Source organism: Periophthalmus magnuspinnatus, chromosome 16 (genome assembly GCF_009829125.3).
Source record: "Periophthalmus magnuspinnatus isolate fPerMag1 chromosome 16, fPerMag1.2.pri, whole genome shotgun sequence".
NCBI lineage: Eukaryota > Metazoa > Chordata > Actinopteri > Gobiiformes > Gobiidae > Periophthalmus > Periophthalmus magnuspinnatus.
The window spans coordinates 7,710,823-7,735,724 of NC_047141.1; the positions used below are offsets into that span (position 1 = coordinate 7,710,823).

Below are 24,902 nucleotides of genomic sequence, written 5' to 3' on the forward strand. Positions count from 1 at the left end.
TAGGCCATTATCAAAATATATGACATTGTAATTGACCATACCTCACTATTCAACATGTAATGGCTTGCAATTTTTATAGAATGCTCGCCTCTGAGGTCAGTGAGCTAATAAAGTGAATGTCAAGACCTGATGGTAGACATATTTCACAAGGCAAGCCTTACCTAAGCCGTGACCTTTCAGGGATGTGTTCAGACAGGATAGTTACTAGTATAAAGCACTTTTATTCTCTCAGTCTTTAATCCTGTCTCTGTCTGCCTGTGCCTAGCTCCTGCATTGGGACCACAGCAAGATGGGCAGTGGGATTAATAACGGCCTCAGGTTGTGCTTGGGTGGTAGATTGGGGAGAGTATGGAATATTCATGATCCTTTCCATTTGACCTCACCGCTCATTACACACCTAACCAATATGGTCACTAGACAATATGGGAGGCTATAACCATGTGCTGGTGTTGTGTTGTTATTCATTATCCTCATATCATATCATATAATATATCATATCATAGCTTTTGAATAGGCAAAAGTTCTCTGAAACTCCTTCAAAACAGGAAGGTCAAGTCACTAAAACTCATGAGAGTAGAAGTTAGTGGTTTGTAGCTTTAAAAAGGCACAAGGTAGACAGCAGACTGTAAACCTGAACTTGAGTGCTTGTCACCATCACAAAAGAATTTTTAATTCTGTCACCTGGACAAAAGCTTTTAGGAATCCTAGTTTCTCAGTTTCTATTCCAGTATCATCAGATTGGAAATGACTCTCAGATGGGAGTTGAAATGTCTTGATTAAAAAAAAAAAAAAAAAGAAGTGCCCAGATGACCACCTTTTTGAAGCCTTTTCTAACTTGGACCACTCCTGGACAAATGACAGATTACACTGAAGGTCTTAAGGTCAAAATAAGAGGACTTTGTGCTGTTTGCCTCTAATTATAAACCATTTTTGTTTTGAGTGAATTAGGTAATAGTGAAAAGCTTATCTTTTCAAGGGTGCCTTCTGTACACCAGGCTACATAGAACAGATAAAAACTAGCCTCTTGGCTAATTTCGGCCTATTATACAATTATTGTTGATCAATATGCACTGTCCCTGTAATCAATAAATAAACAAACTAATTACGGTTAATATTTTGGATGCTTGTATTTGGTGGATGACTGAACTACTACAAACCATTTAAAAAGAACTAAGACTAATCACATGAGATTAATCACATGAGCATTAACTTTGACAGCTCGAATTAATACTAACTGTAATTGATCATAAAGTCAAAAGACTGTAAAACTGTATGCACACAACAGCCATGAGCCAGATGCTCCTGTGTACTCCGTTAAACAAACGAAGTCTCACTCTCCAGAAGCCCCTACATGTACGCGCATCACTTCCTGCCACACACTCCGCCTAAACCCGTAGCTCCTTTCACCAAACAAGAGGCCCAGGACAAAGGAAGACCGACCTCCTTTGTGCGCCCACAGCAGTGAGAGCGTTGTAACGTGGCCCTGTGCGGAGGTGAAGCCGCCTGCACCTGTCCCTCCCAGTCCCCCTGGTCCCCCGCTCTGCTCGCCACCTGGCCCCACGCCTTTGTGTGTGCACCAGGCAGGAGCACGAGGGGCCCATACATATGCTAATGATGTGCACCAGCCAGTCACACACACACACAGACACACACACAGATAAGGCAGACCCACCCAAAGCCACACACACACAAGAACTCATCAAACAGTTCATATGTACTGAAGTGTGCCCAGGAAGGAAAGCGTTACATTTACATATTGTGTAGAAACTGAAAAGTAGCATTTTTTCAGTGAAAAGTTTGTAAATTCCTTCTCATTTAATGTTTTTTCTTTGTTTACTACTTACTTTAGACACTATACGAGTGGGCGACCTGCCAAAAGAAAAAATCATATCATAATTTTCTTAGAGCCAGATAACAATTTTGATTTTAAAACAAAGGTTATTTTTTATATTGTATACAGTATAAAAGTAGTAACTAAAGCTATCTGCTGTTTCTGAAAGTTTACTTTTCGCTGTGATTGTTTATATCCACCTGTCACTCACTCAGAGTATGATGGAGGCTGACCAATAGAAGGAAAAGAAAGGTGGTGGAAAGAAAAGTATCTGTTTTTAACTGTAAAGCTTCACTAAGGAGAAACTCAGGGAATCACAATGTGGCGATTTTACCAAAATATCTGAAATATCAGACTGTGATCTTATCCCTGTGATGATCAGATTCCTCGGGGTATCCATCCTTTGCTTTGTTGACAGCACTGCAAACCCTTGGCCTTCTCTCAATGAGCTTCATGATGAAGTCTGTGCTGCATCAGGGTTCATTAGTAGAATGCCAAGTGTGCAAAACAGTGATTAAAGCAAAGGGTAAAGGCTGTTCTGAAGAATCTAAACTATAAAACATGTTTTGAGCCAGTTCACACTTTTTGTTTACTACATTCCTTATGTGTTCATTCGTAGTTTTGGTGTCTTCAGTGAGAATTTACAATGTAAATAATCATGAAAAAAAACAACTTTTGACTCGTAGTGTATGACCAGTTTTTGTTCCTTGTACTTTACCAATTTAATTTGAGTTATTTTGTCAGGAAACCAGGTGTGTGCTAATTTATCAAGTTTTTCCACTGGATACCTTTCTCATCTCGACCTAAAGTTACTATGGTGGTGCAGTACCCAGGTGTCCCTTCCCCAGGAACACCATGACAGCTGGTGTGATTTGATCCTGTCTTTTGGTTAAAAGGCATTTCATACCGACAAAGCCAGTGCCCCAAAATACCAGAATTCTCTGTTATGATTGACATCAGTAATAAAGGAACAGTATCTAGCCTGCACTCGTACTCTACTGTTGCAGTGTATTACAATCACAATTTAACCTGCCAGCGCCTTATATGGACAGGCCGTATCTCATGTGAAAGCTCAGAATTCTCTCACTAAGCTGCAAAGGCTGCACTAGCACTGATTCATGATTGGCGCAGGTGCTGAGGTTTAGGTAGTGACCATTCGGATCATAGAGTCCTTTTAGATTTAAACCAAGCACTGAAACTGGTTACCGAAAAAAGAGACTCATGTGAGGCTCATTCCACTTTCTGATTGGATAACCAAACACCACATTGTAATATAAAACTGTCCAATGTTTTTGTAATTAAGAATAAAATTACAACTGTTAAAAGTTGTAGTATATATCTGGGGACACACATTGGTCATGTTTATGGAATTTCAATTCAAAATCTTGCATACGGTTCCATTAAGACCTCAAATGGGCATAAGGTTTGAACCATTATTTTAAGGCAAGGTAAGTTTATTTGTATAACACAATTCATACACAAAGTAATTCAAAGTTTCATTAAAATCACAATACAAATGAATCAAAACATAAATAATCATCATAAAATTAACATTAAAAGAGGAGAGTCCAAAAACCTTTCAGTCATATGGACAGCTGAACGGAACTGTTTTGAGCCTAGATTTAAACATTGTTGAAGTAGAGGCCTGTCTCACATCTTCAGAAGACTGTTCCAGGTATTGTTTAAGTATATTGCTATTTTAAGTGTCGTTTGTGTACTATATGGCTACACTCTTCTTGTCGACAAAAGCTCTTGACTTTTTCTCAGTATCTTCAGTACGTGGGAATGCTTGTACCTGAGCCTGTTTGTGCCCACCTCCATCACAAAGCAGATGTGTATCTATGTCAGGACTGTGTTAGCCTTGTGTGATAACAGTGAAGGAGCACATGTGTTTACAGCTCCCCCTCACAGCAGTGGCCCCCGCGTGTCCCGGCCTGCCATCCAAACAACCTGCACTCCTCTGCTCTATTCAACTCTCTCTTTATGATTTCCTGCTTTGACCTAAGCTGGATTCTTGAGGATGTTGCCTTCATGTGCCTACTTGGCTTTTGCCCGTAATGCATTTTAGGTTTTAGTCCCAACAGTTCCTTATTGTACCAAAAAGTTGTCTTTATTTATTATTAACAATGCACCGATCTGACTTTTTTTTAGGGCCGATAGTGATGGGGTTTGAATATCTGCTGATACACAATATGAGCTGGTACTTGGTAACTTTCATTGAAACTCGTTGTTACCCTGAGTAAGTGGTCTGGGCTCCTTTGATTAAAAAGGATTACAGTACATCAAATCCAAACAGTTTGATTGGGAGCTTGTATCTTGTTCCTACTGGTCCTTCTATCTTGGGGGTTCTTGGCCAAGCCACTTCACCACATTTAGCTTGTGTGTGAATGTGTTGTGTGAGTGATTTGGGGTGATTATAGGGTTAGATGGCGCAGGTTGTCTGCCTCACTTCCGTGAGTCTGCCACAGGTCAGCTGTGAAAGAATGATGCACATTGTTGTAAAGCATCTTTAAAGAAGACATTGTGCTTTTGTCTGCTTTATGGTTATCACCTTTGACACCTGTGGATCATAATGTTCAATTTTAAACATTTTAAATTGCAGTATGGATCTAAAACAACTTGATGAAAAAAAAAAAAAAAAGTCAGCTGAATTTCGGTTTGGAAAACTGCAGAGCCCAATGGGAGCCGATTCCTGACGTCACTGAACGTCATCACAACAAAGTTGTGATATCGGCTCTTCCTGTCAATAGATACAGATCACGGTAGTGAACATTTGCCTCAAAATGACTATGCAATATTGTCCAACTCTACGTGTATCATCTGTTAAGAAAATATCGTAGTACAAAGTACAAAGCAGTAGGCATGTACCAGTGGGTTGATCGGCGCAATGACGTATTGAATACAGGAGAATAGAGATTGCTCAAACATGTACAAATCACTATAAATACAACTTTGTGGATAAATGAGAAGGGAAACAACTATAACATAGTTAAAAGCTTTAAAAAAAAGTCTAAAAAGCTAACAATAATAAGAGCTATAATAGTGTAGTAAAAAAAATCATTACCTCAAACAGCATGCTCCTCCTACTCTGTTAAAGACACTTGTTATTACTTCCTGCTTTGAGCCGTGCTGGATTCTTGAGGATGTTGCCTGCACGCGGCCGCTTGGGTGGGATTGGGAATGGGAAGCGTGCTGCGGTCTGGAGGGATGGACTTTTTTTCTACACAAGTTTTATCAGCGCATTATCGGGCCCCGCACCTGGCTCAGTGGTGAACAGCACACAGAGGGTCCGGAAGAACTCTGAACATGATAACAGGGACCCAGCGTGTGTGTGTGTGAGAGAGAGAGAGGAGAAAACTGATACTGCCACAGAGGACAGGGACACGCAGCTTTACACCACTTCCTCAAACTCACATTAGATAAAGCCTGTGACCAAATATAGAAGAGCAGACAGGATCTGAGAGCTATGGCCTCCTTTGGAGACCTTCTGAGATTAGCCAGGGTTTTTTGCCTATCATTCTAAGAGGTACAATAGCAATAAAATCTGTATTTTGTATGTCTCAGGAACTGCAGATGGAAGTTAGTTAGCTCTGAGAGCTATAGTCCCTCAATGTTTTCTTTGATTAATGCTGCTGTAAATGCTCACTGTAAAGTTAATTACATGAAAGAGTCACTAAAAGTGGCCATTTATGTACTATACTTTACTATTGTTACCCAGATACTAGGGATGCAATGATATTCCTTATAATATCAAATCGTTCGATACTGGTGTCACGATTCAATACACGTGTTTACTCAATATGCACGTGTCCCTCCATACGTGCTGTGTTGTCATTTATTTTGATCTGGAAAAGAGATGGTTAATGTGCTGTCTTCCCCCAGAAGCAACAAGTAAATGGCTTACATCTGAAATATTCTAGGAGAGATGGGTTTTATCTTTCAGTTACTTTTTATTTTATATTGATAGACCCAGGGTTGACAAAAATATGTATTCTAAGTGCTCTAAAACCTCTTTTGACTTTACATGGCATTAATCAAATGCCCCATTAATGCACATGCAGTGCAAATTTTTTTTTTTTTTTTGACTCTACCTCATAAGTTTTACTCAGAAAACGATCAGTTGAGACATTTTTATGTAATGTAACAGCTTCAGTGTTCAGGAAGACAGGAGAGTGCGACGTGTCTGTAAGAGCAGGGGAGTGTGGGAAGGAGCCACTGTCTGTCACTGCTGCTGCTGGGGAGGAGCGGGGACACAGTCATGTGATGTAGGGAGAGGAGAGTCTGACTCAGGAAGAAAAGAAATAATCCAAATAAATCATCATATAATCATCCAAAAAGGAAAAGCCTGATAGTGGATTTCCTATAGCAGCCATACTAAGTATGTAATAAAAACTGTTCTCCTTAGAAAGCGCAATTCTTATTTTCACTGATTACAAAGTAAATCACTGAACTAAAACCCTTCACATGTAGACACTATTTTACAGTAGTTGTGCTGTAATTCATTCAAATGTGATGTTTCATGTTAATATCATGTTGTGTTTATACGTTTCTGCCACTCAAAACCTATCAAACCGATATCGTGACCCATGTATCGAGATACATATCGAATTATGGGAAAACTGTATTTAGGCCTGAAGTGATTAATCGAGTAAATTGAGTAATTTGATTACTAAAAAACTTGTTATTTTATTGCCGTGATTCGTTTATTATAATAATTACTTAAATGATGTGAAACTGAAGCTCATGGAAACATTGCGGTGCTTGTTTCCACATGGAGCATGTTTCCACACGGAGCTCGCACAGCACCGAGCGGTGTGTTTTAGATCCACAAGTGAGTTTAGGGAGCGGAGTTTAGTTGCATGCAAGAGCACGGAGGAGCACGATGATGAAAACAATCCAGTTCAATAGAAGTCTGCAAAGACACAGGGGCTAAAGTGAACTAAAGTGAACTAAAGCAAACAGCAATGACTCTCAGTGCTGTGGATAGAGCTCAAAGCACAACACGGCAGGATAAACTCATGTACATGTTTAACTCTAAGCTGATGGGACATAAAACTTTATTTTCTATGACATTAATTCATCGAAACTGTAACTGTCGTTCACATTTAATGTGGCCTGTTTATAAGACAGTCTGTTCACAAGTGAATTGGTAATAAATATTCTAGGAACATTTTGATCCATCACATTAGTGAAAAATTTCTGTTTTGAGGACATATTGATGTGGGTTAAAGAATATGTTATGAATGTGTTATTTCAAGCAGAAAAACATTTCATCTATGAACCATAACTTTAAAAAAAAAAAAAACAATAATTTTTTACCTTCCATAAAATCTCCTTAAAACATAACAGATTAAGCAAATTAAGTAATTGATAGATTACTCACTTACTAAAATAATTGACAACTCCAGCCGTAATTATATTGTTGCATCCCTATCAGATACTAATGTATAAATTGTATAAAACTAAACTGTACAGCAAAACTCCCTCAGAGGAAAAAAAAGAAAAGAAAAAATAACGTACAAAAATCAAACAGAAAACAGCTTTTTTTCATCAATAAGGCTGTATTTGTTCTCATTATTATCTTTCTTATCTTATTGTATGTTGTAAGTGTAAGTAAATATATAATATAATCTGACATTTATGCAAAAATATGAATTAAAAATAAAAACAGTTTGTGCTGCCATGGTCTTTGGGAACACAGAATTAGCACATGTTTAGTCCACAGTTGTCCTCTTCGGCTGACTTGGCCGTTGTGAGGAGCAGAACCACTTGACGTCATGGAGCATGTGTGAGCCGTGTCTCTGTCTATTCTGTGCTGTGTGAATAGATCGGACCTCCGCTCTTCTCCCTCCTCTGGCTCTGTGTTCAAACGTTGCCGCCCATTCTGAAATGCTAATGCCCCAATGCTAAGCTCCACATCTGCCATCCAGCGCGGGCCGCACACTGGAGCCTTTATGAGGACACAAGCTCCCATTTCATCTGCTGTCCTCCAGAGAAGCAGAGCCAGCAGAGCAGCGCAAGTGTCCGCTCGGGTGTCTTAATATGCACAGAGGCATACTTTATATCACCAGCGGTGTTCTGTGTGGGAACAGTGGTCATGGTTGTTATTTAAGTTGTTTAAGTGCAAATCAGTGCACTTTTGACATTTACTTTTAAAGAAGGGGGTATTATGCAAGATCGACTTGTTGGAGCTTTCTACCATTTTATAACTTTCCCTCAACAAAAACATGCCTGAAGAGGTTTTAGTCATCCATGTTTGAGTAATCTTGCAATCTCTCCTGGGCACTGTTCGAACCCTCCTTACTGTTAGCAATACGAGCGTCAATATACAAAAGCATTATTCAAAACAATACACTACAACTTCACAAACCAGATATGATGTGTTGTAGTTTCATTAGAGGATGCAAGCTGATTGTGCTGTTATAGTACTCTGAAGCCATAGACTATTAGACTGTTAGACTGCCACGCTGCTCTACTGAGAGACACAGGAAATCATTCCTGCCTGTCTGCATCAAACTGTTCAACTCTGAGCTGTAAAAGTCTGACTGTACAATCCTATTGCAATATTCTGCTCATACCTCATTGATGTAAAACGGCATATAAAGATGTAAATAAGTATGTTATGAATGAACGATGTTTTTATAATTAAATTTTCACTGGGTGTTTAGTTGATAAAGACTTAATGTACTTATTGCCCTATTTTCTATTAAGTTACTGATATTTTCTATTGTATTTAAACTTTCTTAACTTTTGATAACTCTTCTGCAGGTTGCTTGCATTTCCACTTAGAGATCAATAAGAGTAATTCTGAAAGAGGGGCATCAGAGCGTCAAAAAAACTAATTACACATTTTTGTATGTTTTTGGCGAATATAGCATTTTCAAAACAATAAAAAGTAACATGGTGATCTAAATCTGTGTTTAGTTGTGTGTAGATGGGAAGACATTATGGGTTTTTTGGGGGGGTATTTGGTACTTGGTCTAGCATGTGTAGATCATTATTTTATATCTTGTTCATTGTTCCCCCGCTCGCCCTCCCTCTCTCTGATCCAGCCACAGCTCCTCACCTTCTTTCTGCTCTTTTCTCTCCTCTGCTGCTTCTTATCATTATCCAAGTTACAGAAAGTAAATGACTATTCACCATTTGAGTGAAACTTTAGAACTAATTTAGCACACGGACATTGCATGCGGTAGCGTTTGCATGCTTTGTCTTATTATATTGTGCAAACTCATTCTAAACTTTAAATGTGGATTTTGAAATATTACTGGTCCTATTAATGCTAAATAAAAACTGTAGTGATCCTGACACCCTGCATCATGTATCAGAGTCGTGATACCCCTATCGTAAACTGCAATCTTGATCTAAAACGGCTTAATAGAAACTGGTCCAAGGACTTCCTGTTCAAAACTGCAGAAATGAAAACGCCTACCTCATAGACATAGTGTGATTTTATTGTAGTAGGCAGGTGGATTTTCATGAAGTTGTTTTCATTGTTTGTTTTAAATTGGCCATGTGACATTTCTGAATCATACTGTGATGGAAATTTAAGTGTATTCATGTTGCAAAGAAAATATTCTTATCATATGTCTTTAAAAACATTTGATCTGTGTCAGCGTGTCAGATCCAGACCAGACATTAACACGTGTGAAGGCTCTGTCTTCATCCCACAGGAAACTCGTTGTTGTTCTACCTTTGTAAATGTAAAAGTTCATTATCATATGGGTGTGAAACAAAAGTCACTCTACTTTGAAATATATGTAGCATTGTTATTTTGGTATTAAATACTCAGAGTTCAGATGCTCAGGGGACGTAGGGTCTGGGCCCTGTCCTGTCTTTATCTGCTGTAACAAAGAATAAACCTTTTTCTGTTTAACTCACCAGGCTTTGCAAATGGATTACTTTTTGTCTAGAAGTTATAATTTTTCCACATCAATAAATATATGACCCAGAGGAAGTACATAACTCAAGCAGACATTCAAGCTTTGAATATAGGACAATACAGGATTAATGAATCAATCAAAACACGTCTTTGAGAAATGATGTGGGAACTCCATTCTAACATGGTTAAAAACACTTTTTTGATTTTATAACAGATCCCCTTTAACTTAAGATCATTACTAGGTTTCATATTGGAAATCCCCAGTGAATACAACATCATCAGCCCACTCCTACAGTTTTGCATATTTTTTCATATCAGTGTGTACACATAGTTGGGGAACCAATACTGGCTCAACTCACAAAGCTTTACCGTTAAGAAATTCCCCCATTCTTCATTCCCTTCTCGTCTGTCACTTGGTGGTGTTGTTGTTTCCATTGCCACAGCTGCCCTGAGGCCTGACATGGCTGCCAATCTGCATGTGACCTCTGTGAACTAATTTGTGCCTGTAGTGCCAGTGTAGAGTCATTGTGTGGTTTATTAGCTGTGTCAGTGTAACAGTGCTGCAATGATGTGCTGGAGAAGTGGAATCCAAATAAAATTAGCTGGTTGAGGATGTGGCTTTACACCGTCTGCTTGAATAATACAGACTGCTCAGCTGATCATCTGCTTTGAATGAAAAAGATTATTGTCTGAAATAATACTTTTCCGTTTGCACTTTATGATAAAACACTGTCTGAGTCGTGAGACTTATGCGGAGGAAAGAAGGTACAGCACACGAGTTAGGGGTTGATGTAACCAGTCCTACAATTTGAGCTCTTTTATGCCTTTTATACAACATAATAAAAGTGCAAAGAGGACGTGATGAAATGAATCATTTCCTTACTCAAACTTGTATTTTCAGTAATCCTGTATTGTCTTGCATCTGAGGTTTAAGTCCTCAGGAAATGTCTGTTTTTACCTACCCCCTATCTCCGCCCACTGCTCTGTAGTTGCTTGCAATCATTCAAAAAATCCCTGCTCTGTTGTACATACATGTAGGGTTAAAAAATGTTACTTGGCCAAAAATAAAAACACGTAAATGAAAATCTGCCTGTTGCATTGACATCTTACTATGAAGAATTTTCCGATGATGTCATTTCTGCAGTTTTGCTCAGGGAGTCAATCGACTTATTTCTATAATAAACATTGTGATTTGCAATTAACAAAATTTTCAATAAACCTAATTTTAATGAAATTGTTTGCAAGTTTTGTCTTGGTGTTTTTAAATCAATCTGGTAGTAAAAGCATGTTTGGGGCAGAGTTCGAACTGAAGGAATCCATTTTATCATTTTTGTGTTAAAAGGCTCTAAAGGTATATTTACAAGGCATGTATTTTAAGAGCACTTCTGATGTTGTGGTGTGTTTGTGCCCTCCAGACTCCAGGCTTGTGGGTGGAGGAAACGGCAACAGAACAGGGGGCTCCTCACCAGCGCTCAGCGTCATGGGGCAGCGCCGACCATCTCAAAGAGGTATCTCACTCAATCAATTAATTTTGATATTTTCGTTTCAGAATTTGGGAGGCAGGGACCTGACACAATGGGAAATTCACTCTGCATGAAAGAAATACCCAAACCTATTATCCACAAATGTTGAACTCATTATTTACTGACAGAAGAAGACTAGAGAGCAGAGGTGAGCCTGAAGAAAGGCCGTAGGCTGTTTCTCAGTTCCCAGTTTGCAGACTCTGTGAACTCTTCAAGTCCATTCTCCGAATCTACAACCACGTCTGTACCAAACACACATTTGACTCTCAGCTTTTGTGACAGATGGACTTGATGACATCACAGCAAGTTAAGGCCATGTGGCTATATTAAACGCCAGTAGTAAATTTGAAACAATTAAAACAAAACCCCACCCTTATGCAAACTATGCAAATGTCCAATGCTATTTGATCCTGTCAGCCCTTTTCCTCATATATCAGGCTAAATGTTTGAGCTGGAATAGTAAATTTTGGGGCTCAATATTTACCATGGGTATTTTTTCTTTGTAATAGTGGGAGATTTTTGCCATTTTTATGTAATAGCATAAGATTTGATTTGTAGAGTACAATAAATAACTGCTATGGCTAATCAGTTCATTCTGCCATTTATGTGTTGCAGCTCAGGCTTTTTAATACTGACTATTTAAGAATAGGTTTACTAGGATTATCTTACATTGTGTCAATGGCATAAATTAGTTTAAGTATTATCATTTATCGCAATATTTCTCTGTGGAAATATATTGTGCTTCAAAATGTCTTACTGCTACACGCCTACTAGCAGATGGTAGCTTTAAGTCATTTCAACTGACATCAGTCATGTGAATGATGGCACCACTTTCTGAAACAACTGTGAAAAAACATTTTTTGTTAATACTCACAGAGAAGACTTTCAAGACTGCCAGTTTTTGTTTCATATGGATCGGCCAAGTAATTAGAGATATTGACTATAAACCGTAGACTGTATAAAGAAGTGGACTGAGTGAGTGTGACGTCGCCCACAGCGTTCGGCTCCAGTCAAATGAAGCTCTTTGAGGCTAGTGGTTATGGGGGCGAATTTGGAGCAGAGTTCCGTATTAGGAATTCCAACCGTGAGTATCATAGTCACCAAAGAGACAATCCACACCGCTGGTTTGGCTGGGGACAGGCGCTTAGCAACGCTGTCAATCAAACCTGTTGCTGACGCTAGTGGGAGCGACCTCAGGGAAAGAAGGCAACTGACTTGTCTTATTAATGTTCATATCTTGTGTTACGAACACAATAGCAAAATTAGATGTTCATATTGACCCACTTTATATGATCCTGGTATTTTTAAGACCAAAATGATGAGCTGGAGAACAGGTCAGAATTCTACGGTGGAATTTGACCTGGTTTATGGTTTATGCTGCTGTCAGGCTCAATATTAAACTGAAGGGATTTTAGAATATTGTGAAGTAGGGATAGTTAATTTAGCTAAATGTAAGTGTAGTATAGAATAAATCCACTAGCAGCACATGTTTTAGTCATCTCTCAGATTTGTCTCTAGGATAATCCACATGTGCTGTCTGTGTGTTCTGCTTTATGTTCTCTTGCCTCTGGTTCTTCTCTATTGGCTCCACACAGCAGCCCGCGGAGCTATTAGGTGTGCAGCCTCCCAGACCGCAGGCTAAATTTAAACTCCCTCCTCTACTTTGTATCATTATGAGAGCAAGGGTTAGCACTGACATATTGATTCCCCATCCCAGTCAAAAAGAAGGGTTCATAACAGCGCCTAATCCTGCCAATAAAACTCCCAACATGACTCACGGTTTCCACTTCCACAACAGCAACGCCAAAGTCGTTATGGTGCGGATATGTTTTTCTTCTGACCAAGAGGAGGGAGATTCACATTCTTTCAACTTAATGCTGAAATGTTTTGGTCAAGTACAAAGGGCTGTGTTTTAAGGCACACTGCCAAACTCTCACCTCACAGCAAGAAGGTCTCTGGTTCAAATGCCAGACCGTGTGAGGCCTTTCTGTTCTGTGTGTTTTGATGAGGCTCTTTGGTGCCCCCCATCAACTTTAAACATGCTCAGTAAGAAAATAGTTCAAAATCTTGAATGTTCCACAGTATAGCATTAATGCATCCTTAGTATAATTGGAGTCACTTCTTCAGAGATCTGACCTGTACCTTGGACTGGTGGTGTCACATTTTTGTCTTGATGGAGATGGGATTTAAGACCTTACTTTAAAGGTACAGTGTTGCCTCTTTTCCATTGGCAGCTCCGCATCCAAAGACAGAGCTCTGCCCCATGAGACACTGATGTCACCCAAATATTACTCATGTTTCCTTAATAAAATCTAAAACATACCTGAATTTTACTTTAATCATAAGGCTGATCTCAGCAATTCACAAAAAATCCCAGTTTGTGGTGCTATGAGATCTGATTAAAGACAAAAACACAAAATTTCACTTCTCTCTGCCTCTGCACTGCATTTTAACCTCTTTATGTAATGCAGTGGGTTTGGCTCATTTTAGATGTATTATGCATTGGAAATATGTTTTTTTATCTTGCGACTGCCTTGTATCGATAATCAGGAAACAGCTGTTGCATTCTTACTAGCTTTGTTTTTCGGAGCATGTCTGCTCAACCTGTAAACTGCCATAAATGGAAATACAGAGTTTATCACAAGATCAAGTCAGTGTCTGGTGAGAGATTTTTACTTTCTGTTTACATTTGCTTTTTTGTCATTGTGTTTTCGCCTTTCTTTGCATTCTCTCGTGTCCAGTTATCTCACATTCCAGGCTAAGCAATAAGATCTCGATGGAGACAAACAGGTGACAGACCTTCCAGCAGAAAAATGACATAGTGCACCTTTTAAGTGTATGTGTAATTGAAACATCTTTAGGCAGTTGTATTTAAAGAACTTAACATGTTTAAGTACATAATTTCTTTTGTCTCCTCCTGTTAGCAGTGAGTGTATTTGATTACTTATCTGTGAACAGTGTAATGGGGCTTGCACAATCCGCTCCACAGTCAGGTTAGACTGGGCCTGGTCTTACCGTGGTTCTGCCTGGACTTGTCAATATTGACTCTTGTGGTCAGTGAATGAAATGGGAGCTGCATTCTTGCTGTGGAGGCTGTCTGCTTCCATGCGTCAGATCACAGTGACTACTGGGGATGCCATCTCACAAGACACTTTTGCAATTTTTTGGACAAGTATTGAAATTGCATTGCTTTAAACCCAGAAGGCTTAAAGGCATTGTAGCTGATTTTTACTGTATTAAAAAAACGTAGTTCATTTCAAACAGTTTACAGTGGCCCAAAGTTATTCCTCACTTACTGCATGCATTCAGAACATCCTAATTATTCATCTCAATTAATTTATAAGAGTTTATCACAGCTTTCATCGGCCAGAACAGAGTTTTACCATCATGCACACTAACCGTGCACTTCCTGATTCTCGGACAATAGAACATTTTTATAATTGATGTAAGGTAGACTCGTGGGGGAAATGCTCTGCATTTGATCCATCCTTCAACGAGCACCACTGGGGCAACGTGATCAATGAGGCTTGATCAGGACTTCCTAGCTTGTGCATGTTTTGGGTTGATTGGGTAGATTTCCTTCAGGCACTCTGGTTTCCGCCAACACAGAAAGGGCCCTCTTTCTGTGAAGCACAAGTACTAGTCACTCAGCCGCCTTGCGTGTCAATTAGATGTAGACGGTACTCAGTGGACACATGATCTGCTTTGAGTGCCTTATATCGACACTAGGAAAGACACATTTTTATGTAATTTTATGTAAAAAAAAAATTGTCTAGAGTGTCTTTAACGTCATAGTCTGAAGAGAAGGTAAACATGTATGAATAAAATATTACTTTTTAGACAAGGTAAAAATATAATGCATTTAATTTGTTTTAAGAATTATATTTGTATAACAGAGCCAAATGTGCAACCATTGTGCTGAGGATTAAAACATGTCAGAACTATGTGTCACTGAAGATTCATGCTCCACAAAATCTCCCTCTGAAAAGCCTGGCCTAAAGGTTTACTGCTAATGACTGAAACATAAATATAAGGATTCCAGCTAAGCGCTTTTATAGGCAGGACAGACATATGAGTTATATATTTGCTGTTATGTCAAATAAGACAAAGATTTTTTTTATCATCATCTAAATACAGTACCCATTGCTCAAGACTGAGAGCCACTCCTAGCTGCAGAGGTGGAAAAAACATACTAAAATGTTACGGCCTCCACCAGCGGTCCTCATTTAACTGTATATTTGCTTCACATTTCTACAGTTTTTCGGGACATAAAGAGTATAGTTTGTTGCACTAATTTATGTGCAGATGAAACTGCGATGCAGATTTTACGAAACAATTGAAATTCTTAATGGCTAATTATTTTTTATTTGTCCAGTGGAGGGTCTGCCATCTGTTTGTCTCTATAGAAATGTTCTTGCTTTTCCCAGAATGTGTCACAGTATGGCATTAAAGACCCTTTACCCAAAATTTGTCTTGCCTCAGTACAGATATACGTCAGTTTGACGTATAAATATGTCTGCTCCATGCTGCCTACATCGAATTATAAAGTGTTTTATTGTCTCATAATATGGAAGTGCGTGTTAGCATGCTAATTGTTGTTAGCTTTACTGTCAAAGCAAAGCGCAGCTCTGGTTTCTAAGAGCTCATTGCAGTGAATAATTAGGATGCTCAGAATGCATAAGGTAAGTGAGGAATAACTTTGGACCTCTGCAAATTAAAAACATGAAAAACAGCTAGTTCATTTTGAAGACTGTAAAAATGAGGTACAGCACCTTTTAACTCTCCTGACTTCATAGAGACAAGTGAATGGCTCCTGACATTACTGGTCATATTTATGGAGTGACTTACAGAAAAATAATGCCTTTTTTCTATTTAGCAAGATAAGTAATGCCATATCGTCAAACCTTTCAGGCAAAACATTTTTTGTCATAGAGCCAACGGGTGGCACATACACAACCAGAAACGTTACATAGTTCACCTTTTAAAAACACTTCCTTAGCAACCAGGGAGATAAAAGTTAATATCAGATAGTGTACACAGAGAAATGCTTATCTTCCACCCACACGTGTCATGTAGTTGAATGTTTCTTCATATACTAGGTAAACAAAGCCTGTTCTTACTCTGGGTTAACCGTCTTCTTATCCTGGAGTAACTGAGGCTGTTCTCTCAGCAGATCGCCAAACTCAGACTGCAGCTGCACAGGAGCAAACAGGTGAACCGGGGCCGAGAGAGGGAGGGACATAGCGCCTCCTCTGGACAAACACAGGTAAGCCACGTGCTGTCTGTTCACTACACCTTTGTCCTAAATTCCACTGTATGCTTGAAACCAGAGACTGGCCCCACGTCCCTGGACTAGTTTACAGGATAACAAAGATGTGGTAGAAGATAAATTTGTTACACACTATTAACTCCTAAACTGATAACATGGAAGTCTCAGAATTCTCCTCATCAAGAACAAAAACATACCATACTGAAGTTGTTTTGTTTCATTTGTCCTAATTTGAGTAATTCTGCATACCTTTACCTAGTAACATTACCTGGTAGTAATGCACAAAGCACAAGTGGGTTTTTTAAAGTCCTTGCACATTCACTTGACTCATTCTGATTATTGCAGGGAGCTTTCACAAAGAAAACCTATTATGCTGAAAACACACCTTTCCTTCTACCTTACATGCATTCTCACTGCCCTGTGCTTATTTTAGTCCTAATTTTTTCGGTCATACACATAGGTAGAAAAGACTGAGTATTTGGATCATGTTTTTTTTTTAAACTTCAGCAGTTTTATTTCATGGTTCCAGACTAACAATTTAATTGGGTGCCCTGGTTTCATTTGGATGCACCAAAACCCATCACTTATTTAAGCCATCACACTTATTATTGAAATATTATTTCCTTTATTATTTTTTCTTTAATAACTTTGAATAAATAAAACTAGTCATTAAACTCTATACTTCAAAGTTATTTGATCAAATAACATTAAGAATTTACATTTTCTTTAAGTTAAAACAGAATGAGTTAGAAGTATATAGGTTTAATTAATAAAAGCTATTAAATAAATGTTGTTGTTTAATAAATGTTTTCAGAAACTAGTCAGAGTGAGAGGTCTGTGCTTTTTAAGGATCTTTACAGTTCACTATAGTGAGTGCAGAGTGAGACCTCTTCGATTGGAATAGTTGATCTTTGACATCTTTTGCCATCTAGTTTTATTCTCTTTTTTCACTTCACACAATGGCAGTGTCATTTAAGTAACTAAACACTGTGTAGAGAATCTGCAGGTTTGATGCTTCTCTTTAAATGTAAATACAGCGTCTCATTCACAAATAAATATAAAAGCCAAACTACTCAGCTCTGTGGTGCATTTAGATCTGCACCAGCGAATAAAACTTTTTTTTATTTAGTTATCAATTAAAACATTCCTTTAAATGTGTTCTATACTATTTGATCTATGTTTATACAAGATAATAATTTTGCTTCCTGGTTGGACATGTCCACAAATATGACATATGTAGAGGTAATTCCATCTTAGATTACACACTAATAAAAATAAATGTTTTTATTTTGTTAAATGATGGTTAAACAGTCAGAAAATGTGTTACTTGCTCATAAACTACCTCTATGTCATCAATGCCAAAAAGTCTTTCAGACATGCGGGAGCAGTCCATTTGAAAAGTCGCCACTGTTTCCTGTATTTTTGTACTTTTTTCAACTGTCTCAGCTGTTGCTTAACTGTTGTAACTCTATGATGAGTTTACCACAGATACTATCCCACCAAACCAAGGCATAATTGGTAAAACATGAAAACCTGTCATGTGCACTTTAAACATAGGAGCTTTTTGTAGAGAATTCAATTATTTCAAATGATATCCAACATAATACTGTCTCTGAATGTAAGAGTGAACCATGGTGCATACTTTTACCATTAGATTCTTTGTTCACTGTGGAGCATTGGTTGTTTCCTGTTGTGCACTTGTGATTTCCCTGTGCGATAAGTGACAGAGAAATGGCCATTTGTTTGACAGTGAACATGTCCAGACAAGCCCCATTCACTTCAGTTTAACCATTAACAGCTCACATCCACCATCGCCATCCAGCAGCCTGGTGTTACTGTGTACAGAATGTATCTTTTGTTGACTTGCACGTTTTTGTACGTTTTATAACTTAAAATGCATAAATTATAAGTTATGGGATGTATATTATAAAAAAATATTCAAATTGTTGTTTTTTTTTTACATTTAAATGCTTATATCTGGGGTATGATGCCCCCTGTTGGCAACATGGAGGAGTGAACATTTTTTAATGAAACATTTGTAGCATGAGTGAGGTGATCAGAATGAGTCTGGTGAAGTATCTCTACGATCTGAACAAACATCTGACCCAGTATGCACTCACAAGACTTCAAGCTCACAGGGTTTTATACAAAAACAAACTCTTTGAACTGAAAGGTACTAGTAAACTAGGTATTTACATGTAAAAAAGTTGCCTGGTGAGTTCAGAATCTCAGACCAGAGTCTCTGCATTTTTACACAGAGGGATGTCAGCATGAATGGGCGATATATCAGTTCCAGTATCAGTATTGTTATTTGTATTTTTTCTGAGCTGCCTCATTCTGTGTGCCCACGTGTCTGTCCTTAGTGCATCCAAGTGTCAGATATTGCATCGGCTCAAAAAAAAAAACTTCATCGGCCCACCCTTAGATATCAGTCTGGTCACTGGCCTCTTTCACGCCTCGAGCCAGAACCACACATCATTGTGCAATCAGATTAGTTTACTTCAATGAGCTCCTTCGTTCACAAGTGTCAATGGTCACCTATCACTTATAAACAAATCAAACTTCTCTCATCTGGGATTAACAGTTTAGTTCTTAGTTGCACATTGATTCTTCAGAAATACGCAATGTTTTTCACTCCCTTGTAATATTTTTTCCTTTCTTTTTTTCCTCATAAGCAGCAGCCATATTAATTTTGATACGGATGTGTGCCTCTGATTGGCTAATCCACCTGTTAGTCATGCCCATTTGATCAGACTTGTATCTTCATAAAATATTGAAGTGTTATTCTGGATCCCAGACAGTAAAGATGATTGCATAAACTCACAATGTATCTTGTAAATCCTATTAAAGTAAGTGACTAATACAATGTTTGACTGAGACATCATTAACCGTTTAATCGACTAAACGGCTAAAAACTCATTTACCCATTTGACTATATGGATATAATACAACACAAAACTGCACATGCGAATGAAATAAAAGGCCTCTTTTGGGAAATATTGTGCCATGGTTAAAATCTCTTTTCATTGACTGAAGGCTGATCTGTTTTGTTGTTCCACAGCACAAGGGGGCGCCCTCCTCAACAGTGCCAAAGCCCCTGATCAGTAGAGTGCCCAGCAGCGTGGAGGCCATCAACCATGAACTGGAGAATGTCTTCATCCGAGAGGAGTGGGAGCACAGTCCACAGGTACACCACTTCAGGCTGCAATGCTAACTTCCTGATTGACGGACAATAAGACATGTTATAATGCAGACAGTACACAGCAGACATATTTTGACCTCAAGAGCTGCTTATACAAGATATCTGTACTGGGGCAAGACACACTTTGCACAAATACATAAGGAAAATGTGGTTTATAGTTAGTTTGGTTAAGATGGTGCTTGAATAGACAAGGAGATCCTTTATTTGCAGTCGGGCAGATTTGCAAAACTCTCATTAACAGGCAGAGGGCGATGTTCCATAGTCTGGGCACTGGGCTCGGTCAGCTCTGGTCTTGAGTCTGACTTTGGGCACAGCCAGCAGGAGTTGGTCAGATGACCTCAGGGCTCCCTCAAATAAAGGGGACCCATAGAGTGTAGACATTTAAGCACAATAACATTTTGAATTGCACCCAATATGAAAAAGGGATGTGCTCTTGTCTCTTAGTGTTTGTCAGCAGATGAGCTACAGCTTTGTGGACATTGTGTAAGTGCTGCAGGGAGCTCTAGTCCAGACCCACATAGTTGTCACCCAGTCCCAGCAGTACTAGATCAGTGAACCTCCCTGACGCACTTATTTCTTCACCCTAAGCAGAAGCACTGAGGATTATGAAATGGCCGTTATACCATCTGCTGTTAACCCTGTGCTCACCTAGAGTCAAACTGACACACCGCTATGGCACTGTTAGCTTTGTGTCTCATGTGTTTGACTTTCCTCTCAGCTTAAATCAACAGCACACACAACTCGGCTCACATATTTCTGTCGTTTCTGAGCCCTTCTGCGTGTATGAGTCCAGTTTATGTTAGAACGTGTTTAAATACAGACAGAAGTCACATGGGGTCATCGCAGTAATTACTATATCAACTTACTGTTCAATAAGCAATAAAATTAACATTTTTTCAGACTCAATTATTGCGTGTATCTTTTAGGGATTTTTTCATTAATTTAAGCCTACATGATAACATTTGAGGTGTTGCTGGTTGAATAATTAATATTTATGACTTAAAGTCTTTAATTGTACTATTTATTTATTGCTAGACGCATTTTTTACAATATGGTTCACTGGGATTATCCTTGGGGTTCTTGTGTCAGTGATATAAAGTAGTTTCAATGTTATCGTTTTATCTTGACATTTTTCTGTAGCAATATGTCATATTTCAAATTTGTTATCATTAGTCACTGCAAGAGCTCATAAAAGCTCAGGCTCTGTTTACTGCCAAGAGAAAAACAGACAGGCCAAAACTCATCTATTCCCCCGTCAATAAAGAAAAACAGTTTCATTGTTTGTTTATTTTTATTTATACTTTTATCTTTAGACTTTTGTCAGAACAAGAAAAGAACATGCATGCACCATTATAAGAGCTGAAATCGAATGGAAATAGCTTTTTCAGTGTTTAAATTGCAAAGACTGCAATAATTTAAACAATAATCACTATATCACTTTGCCACAATCACTATATCGACTTATCGCTCAATATATGAAGCTGGAACAATAGATTTTAGAGCTCAATATTTATTGTGTGTAAAATTTCTTTATTGTGGGGAGATTTTTTGTCATTTTTATGTAATAATGTAACATTTATAGCTGTAGAGGGTAGAATAAATAACTTCTTTGGCTAAAATATTAGTTAATTCTGCTATAAAAACTGGTTTACTGGGATTATCCTGCGTTGTGACAGGCATAAAATAGTTTCTTCTGTCGTTTATCACAATTTTTCTCTGTAGCAATCCATCCTCCTTCCAGATTTGTTAGTGACAGACCGAAGCATGTAGTATTTTTTTCCACTATACTAAGACAGATGTATTGTATAAGCAGGTCTTGAGGTCAAAATAAGTCAGCTGTGTACTTTCTGCATCTAACTATAAAGCTTTTAATTTGTCAGAAAGTGTGCGTTGGAATGCTAGTTGTTATTGGCTTTACCGTGACCACAAAACTCCACTCTGGTTTCTAACAGTTGTGAAATGCGCTTGGGATAATAATGGGGATGCTCTGAATGCATGAAGTAAGTGAGGAATAACCCTGGACCACTACAAAGCATTTAAAATTAAAACAAGTTCTGTTTTTAACGTTTTGAACACAGTAAGTTATTTCATTTACCCTACAACCAACAAAATGTCTGATTATGTCTAAAAGCTGTTAACCCTGTAGTTCAGACCTCTTCAAACATGTTCTGAAATGCATGGGATTTGTGTATTAGTTCAGATTTGAGTCATCTTTCAAATGTTAATATTCTTGGACGTGTTTAAAGTGAGACGTTGAACAGAATCCTACTATTCAAAAATAAATCGCAAATCTAATCACAATCGCTGTAGTCAGAAAAATTACAAGTAGGTGTTTTTCTCAAAGTTGTTCAGCCCAAATTGTCATCTCTAAAACAACTTGCATGCAGCACCCTCATAATATTGTGTGGTGAACTCCAGTCCAGTGGAGTCCTCGCTGGGACAGGCCTTTTTCCTGGCTGATTCATAACAACTTCCAGTTCACTTGAAACTCATAATTATTATGTTTCCTGTCCTTTGACTCATAAGTTTTAGTTTACAAAAGTGTGTTTGGGTGCCTTTTTTAATGGAATTTATTACTCCTTACTTTTACTGAAACATATTCAGCATGATTATATTTAAGATTTTATTAACCCTATAGCTTCGAAGGCTATTGTCGCCGTTAGAGCGTGGTTGCGGACTTTCCAGCAGCATAACTCCTCAACCAGTCGTGCTCTCATGTAAAATCAAATGGCGTCTCAAAGCGGAGGCACGGGGCTATTTAAATATTTTGCCGTCATTACGGTTGGACACGGGACACAGCATACATATGTTATATATGCTGTCCACGTCAACGGCTACATCCTTTGAAGGATCTGACTGACAAAGGCTGCTCCTCTGTGTAGTCTCCGTGGACCGCAAAGGCTGTGCCGAAATGGGACAGGTCTAGCCCACAGAGCTGCTCACACGCTCCTAATGCTGATACTAACCACACACCAGGCATATGTTAGTGCCATATGAACCATCTCACATTCTGAGGACTTCAGGGACTGGCCTCCTGCTGGTGCCCAGAGTCAGGACTAAACATGGAGAACCAGGTTTTAGCTGCATAAAACTGAAACTCTGAAACAGTCTTCCTGAAGATGTGAGACGGACCTCTACTTTGACAATGTTTAAATCGAGGCTCAAAACAGTTCTGTTTAGCTGTGCATATGACTGTGTCGTAATGGCAGGGAAATTGGACCAAAAAGTGCAGTACTCGAAGTTTTACAGCATTTATTACAGAAGTGGCAAAATAGTACAGCAACGAGGGTTGATCTGGCGGTGAGCAGGAGGCGAGGTGTGGGCCAGGATCCAGGAGTGGAACAGGGAGTGCAGCGGAAACGACGATGCGGGCAGCACCAGGGCAGGGAGCAGAGTGCGAGCCGGGGTCGTGGAGTGCAGGGACGTAGACAGGGTGATCAGAGCCAGGAAGAGGAGCAGGGTGCAAGGCAGGATCCAGTGACGTGGAGTGCAGAGACAAGACAAGACAGTACCAGGGCTGGGAAGCAGGGTCGGAGCAGAGGTCGGAGCTGAGACGGTCCAGCAAGCAGGATGTTGACACGCGTACGATCCGGCACCAAACAGGATGAAGACACGCAGACAATCTCGCATCGAGTGTCTGGTCCTGGCTCCTCTTATCCACGGCAGGTGGTGGTGATTGTGTTGATGGGCTGCAGGTGCGCGCAGGAGGAGCCAGGAGCTCAGCCCAGCTCCGGCAGGTGAGGGAGGGGAAGAGCAGGACAGGAGGCAAAACATGGGACTGGAAAATGTGACAGACTGAAAGGTTTTTATTGTACACTCTTCTGTTTTAATGTTAATTTTATGATGATTATTTGTGATTATTTATGTTTTTGCACTTTGAATTACTCTGCGTACGAATTGTGCTATACAAATAAACTTGCCTTGCCATATTACACACGTGGATCGATTAAAAAGATTAAGCTCTTGTGATGAAATAGTCGGACTATGAGCCCAAGATGTTATAATAACTCTGATTCAAATCTCATGACTAAAAACACAAAAATGAAAATTTGTATCTTTTAATTTTTGTAATGAAATGGCCTAAATGACCTGAATGTTTCAAATAAATTATTTGAAAGATGGTTTATTATACAATCAGAAAGAACTTCTGGAAATACTGTCAATAATGTGAAGACTCAAACATTAAATTCTTTACACACATTTTAAAGTTAGTACAAAAAACAGTTGTATGTCAGTATAAATTGTGTTCCCTTTTTACTGAATCATGTGACAGAACAAAAACAAACTAATTATCTTTGTAAAATGTGAACAAGTGGATTACTTCTGCTTAAACATTCTTTAGTCCATGTAAAATTAGCTAGGGGCATTATGGACAAATTCTGGTCTTTAAAACATTCTGCTTCTTGTCACACTTCAAATGTGATGTACAAATCTATTTCCTGTAACTGGAACATTACCATGGTCCACTTCCTCAGTGATTAAACCATTTAGTTGTTATTATGTTTTGGATGAGGCTTAAAGCTTATAAGAGTTGATTGTGTGAAACATAGGACCTTTAAACTATTTTCCTCAACTTTTAATGTAAAATCTGAATAATATAATTGTAATTAATTTATATTTATTATATTTATAATTAATAATTACGACATTTACAACATCATGAAAATAAAGTAATGATTAAAAAAAAACATAAAAACCTGTTGCATCCACTTTACATAGACGGGTCAAGGGAGTCGATGTAGTTTATAACACTATAAATGTAATTAGTCTTTAAAGCAGACCTATTATGCAAAATGAGAGTTAAGGACGTAACTAAGGTTCTATGAATTCCACCTGGATATCTACGTGTGTGCAGCACATAGGTCGAGAATATATGCATACATATGAAAAGTCATATCTTCTATAGCTGACGCATTGCATTACTTTTCTTTCCAAATGCACTCATAGTAACTCCAAGTGACGGAAAATGCTGGTGGTCATCCAGAATTCATAGAACCTTAGTTACATGTGTACATGTTACAGAGGAGTTAATATCAACAGTCACAAGGAGTCTACACTTATCAAGATTAATTGCAGATGGTAGAAGCAAACGAGATGACTGGAGTGCATCAGCAATGAGGCGCAGCCAAATTAATGCCTTAGAAGTGGGCGAAGGTACAGGAGGAAGCCCACGTAGCAGCAGCGTGTCATTTAGTGGA

At 38.6% G+C, this 24,902-nt stretch overlaps 1 protein-coding gene across 2 annotated transcripts in view; it reads left to right on the plus strand.

Moving 5' to 3' along the window:
- The window catches only part of LOC117383795 (glucocorticoid-induced transcript 1 protein), a 45,153-nt gene that overhangs the window by 14,643 nt on the left and 5,608 nt on the right, over positions 1-24,902 (plus strand). The window contains exons 3-5 of one of the 2 annotated variants that reach the window (XM_033981016.2): positions 11,126-11,218; positions 16,404-16,499; positions 19,564-19,689. In XM_033981016.2, the coding sequence (XP_033836907.1) occupies positions 11,126-11,218; positions 16,404-16,499; positions 19,564-19,689 (315 nt within the window). The remainder of the gene's footprint in view (positions 1-11,125; positions 11,219-16,403; positions 16,500-19,563; positions 19,690-24,902) is intronic. The other variant, XM_033981017.2, reaches the window with a different exon arrangement.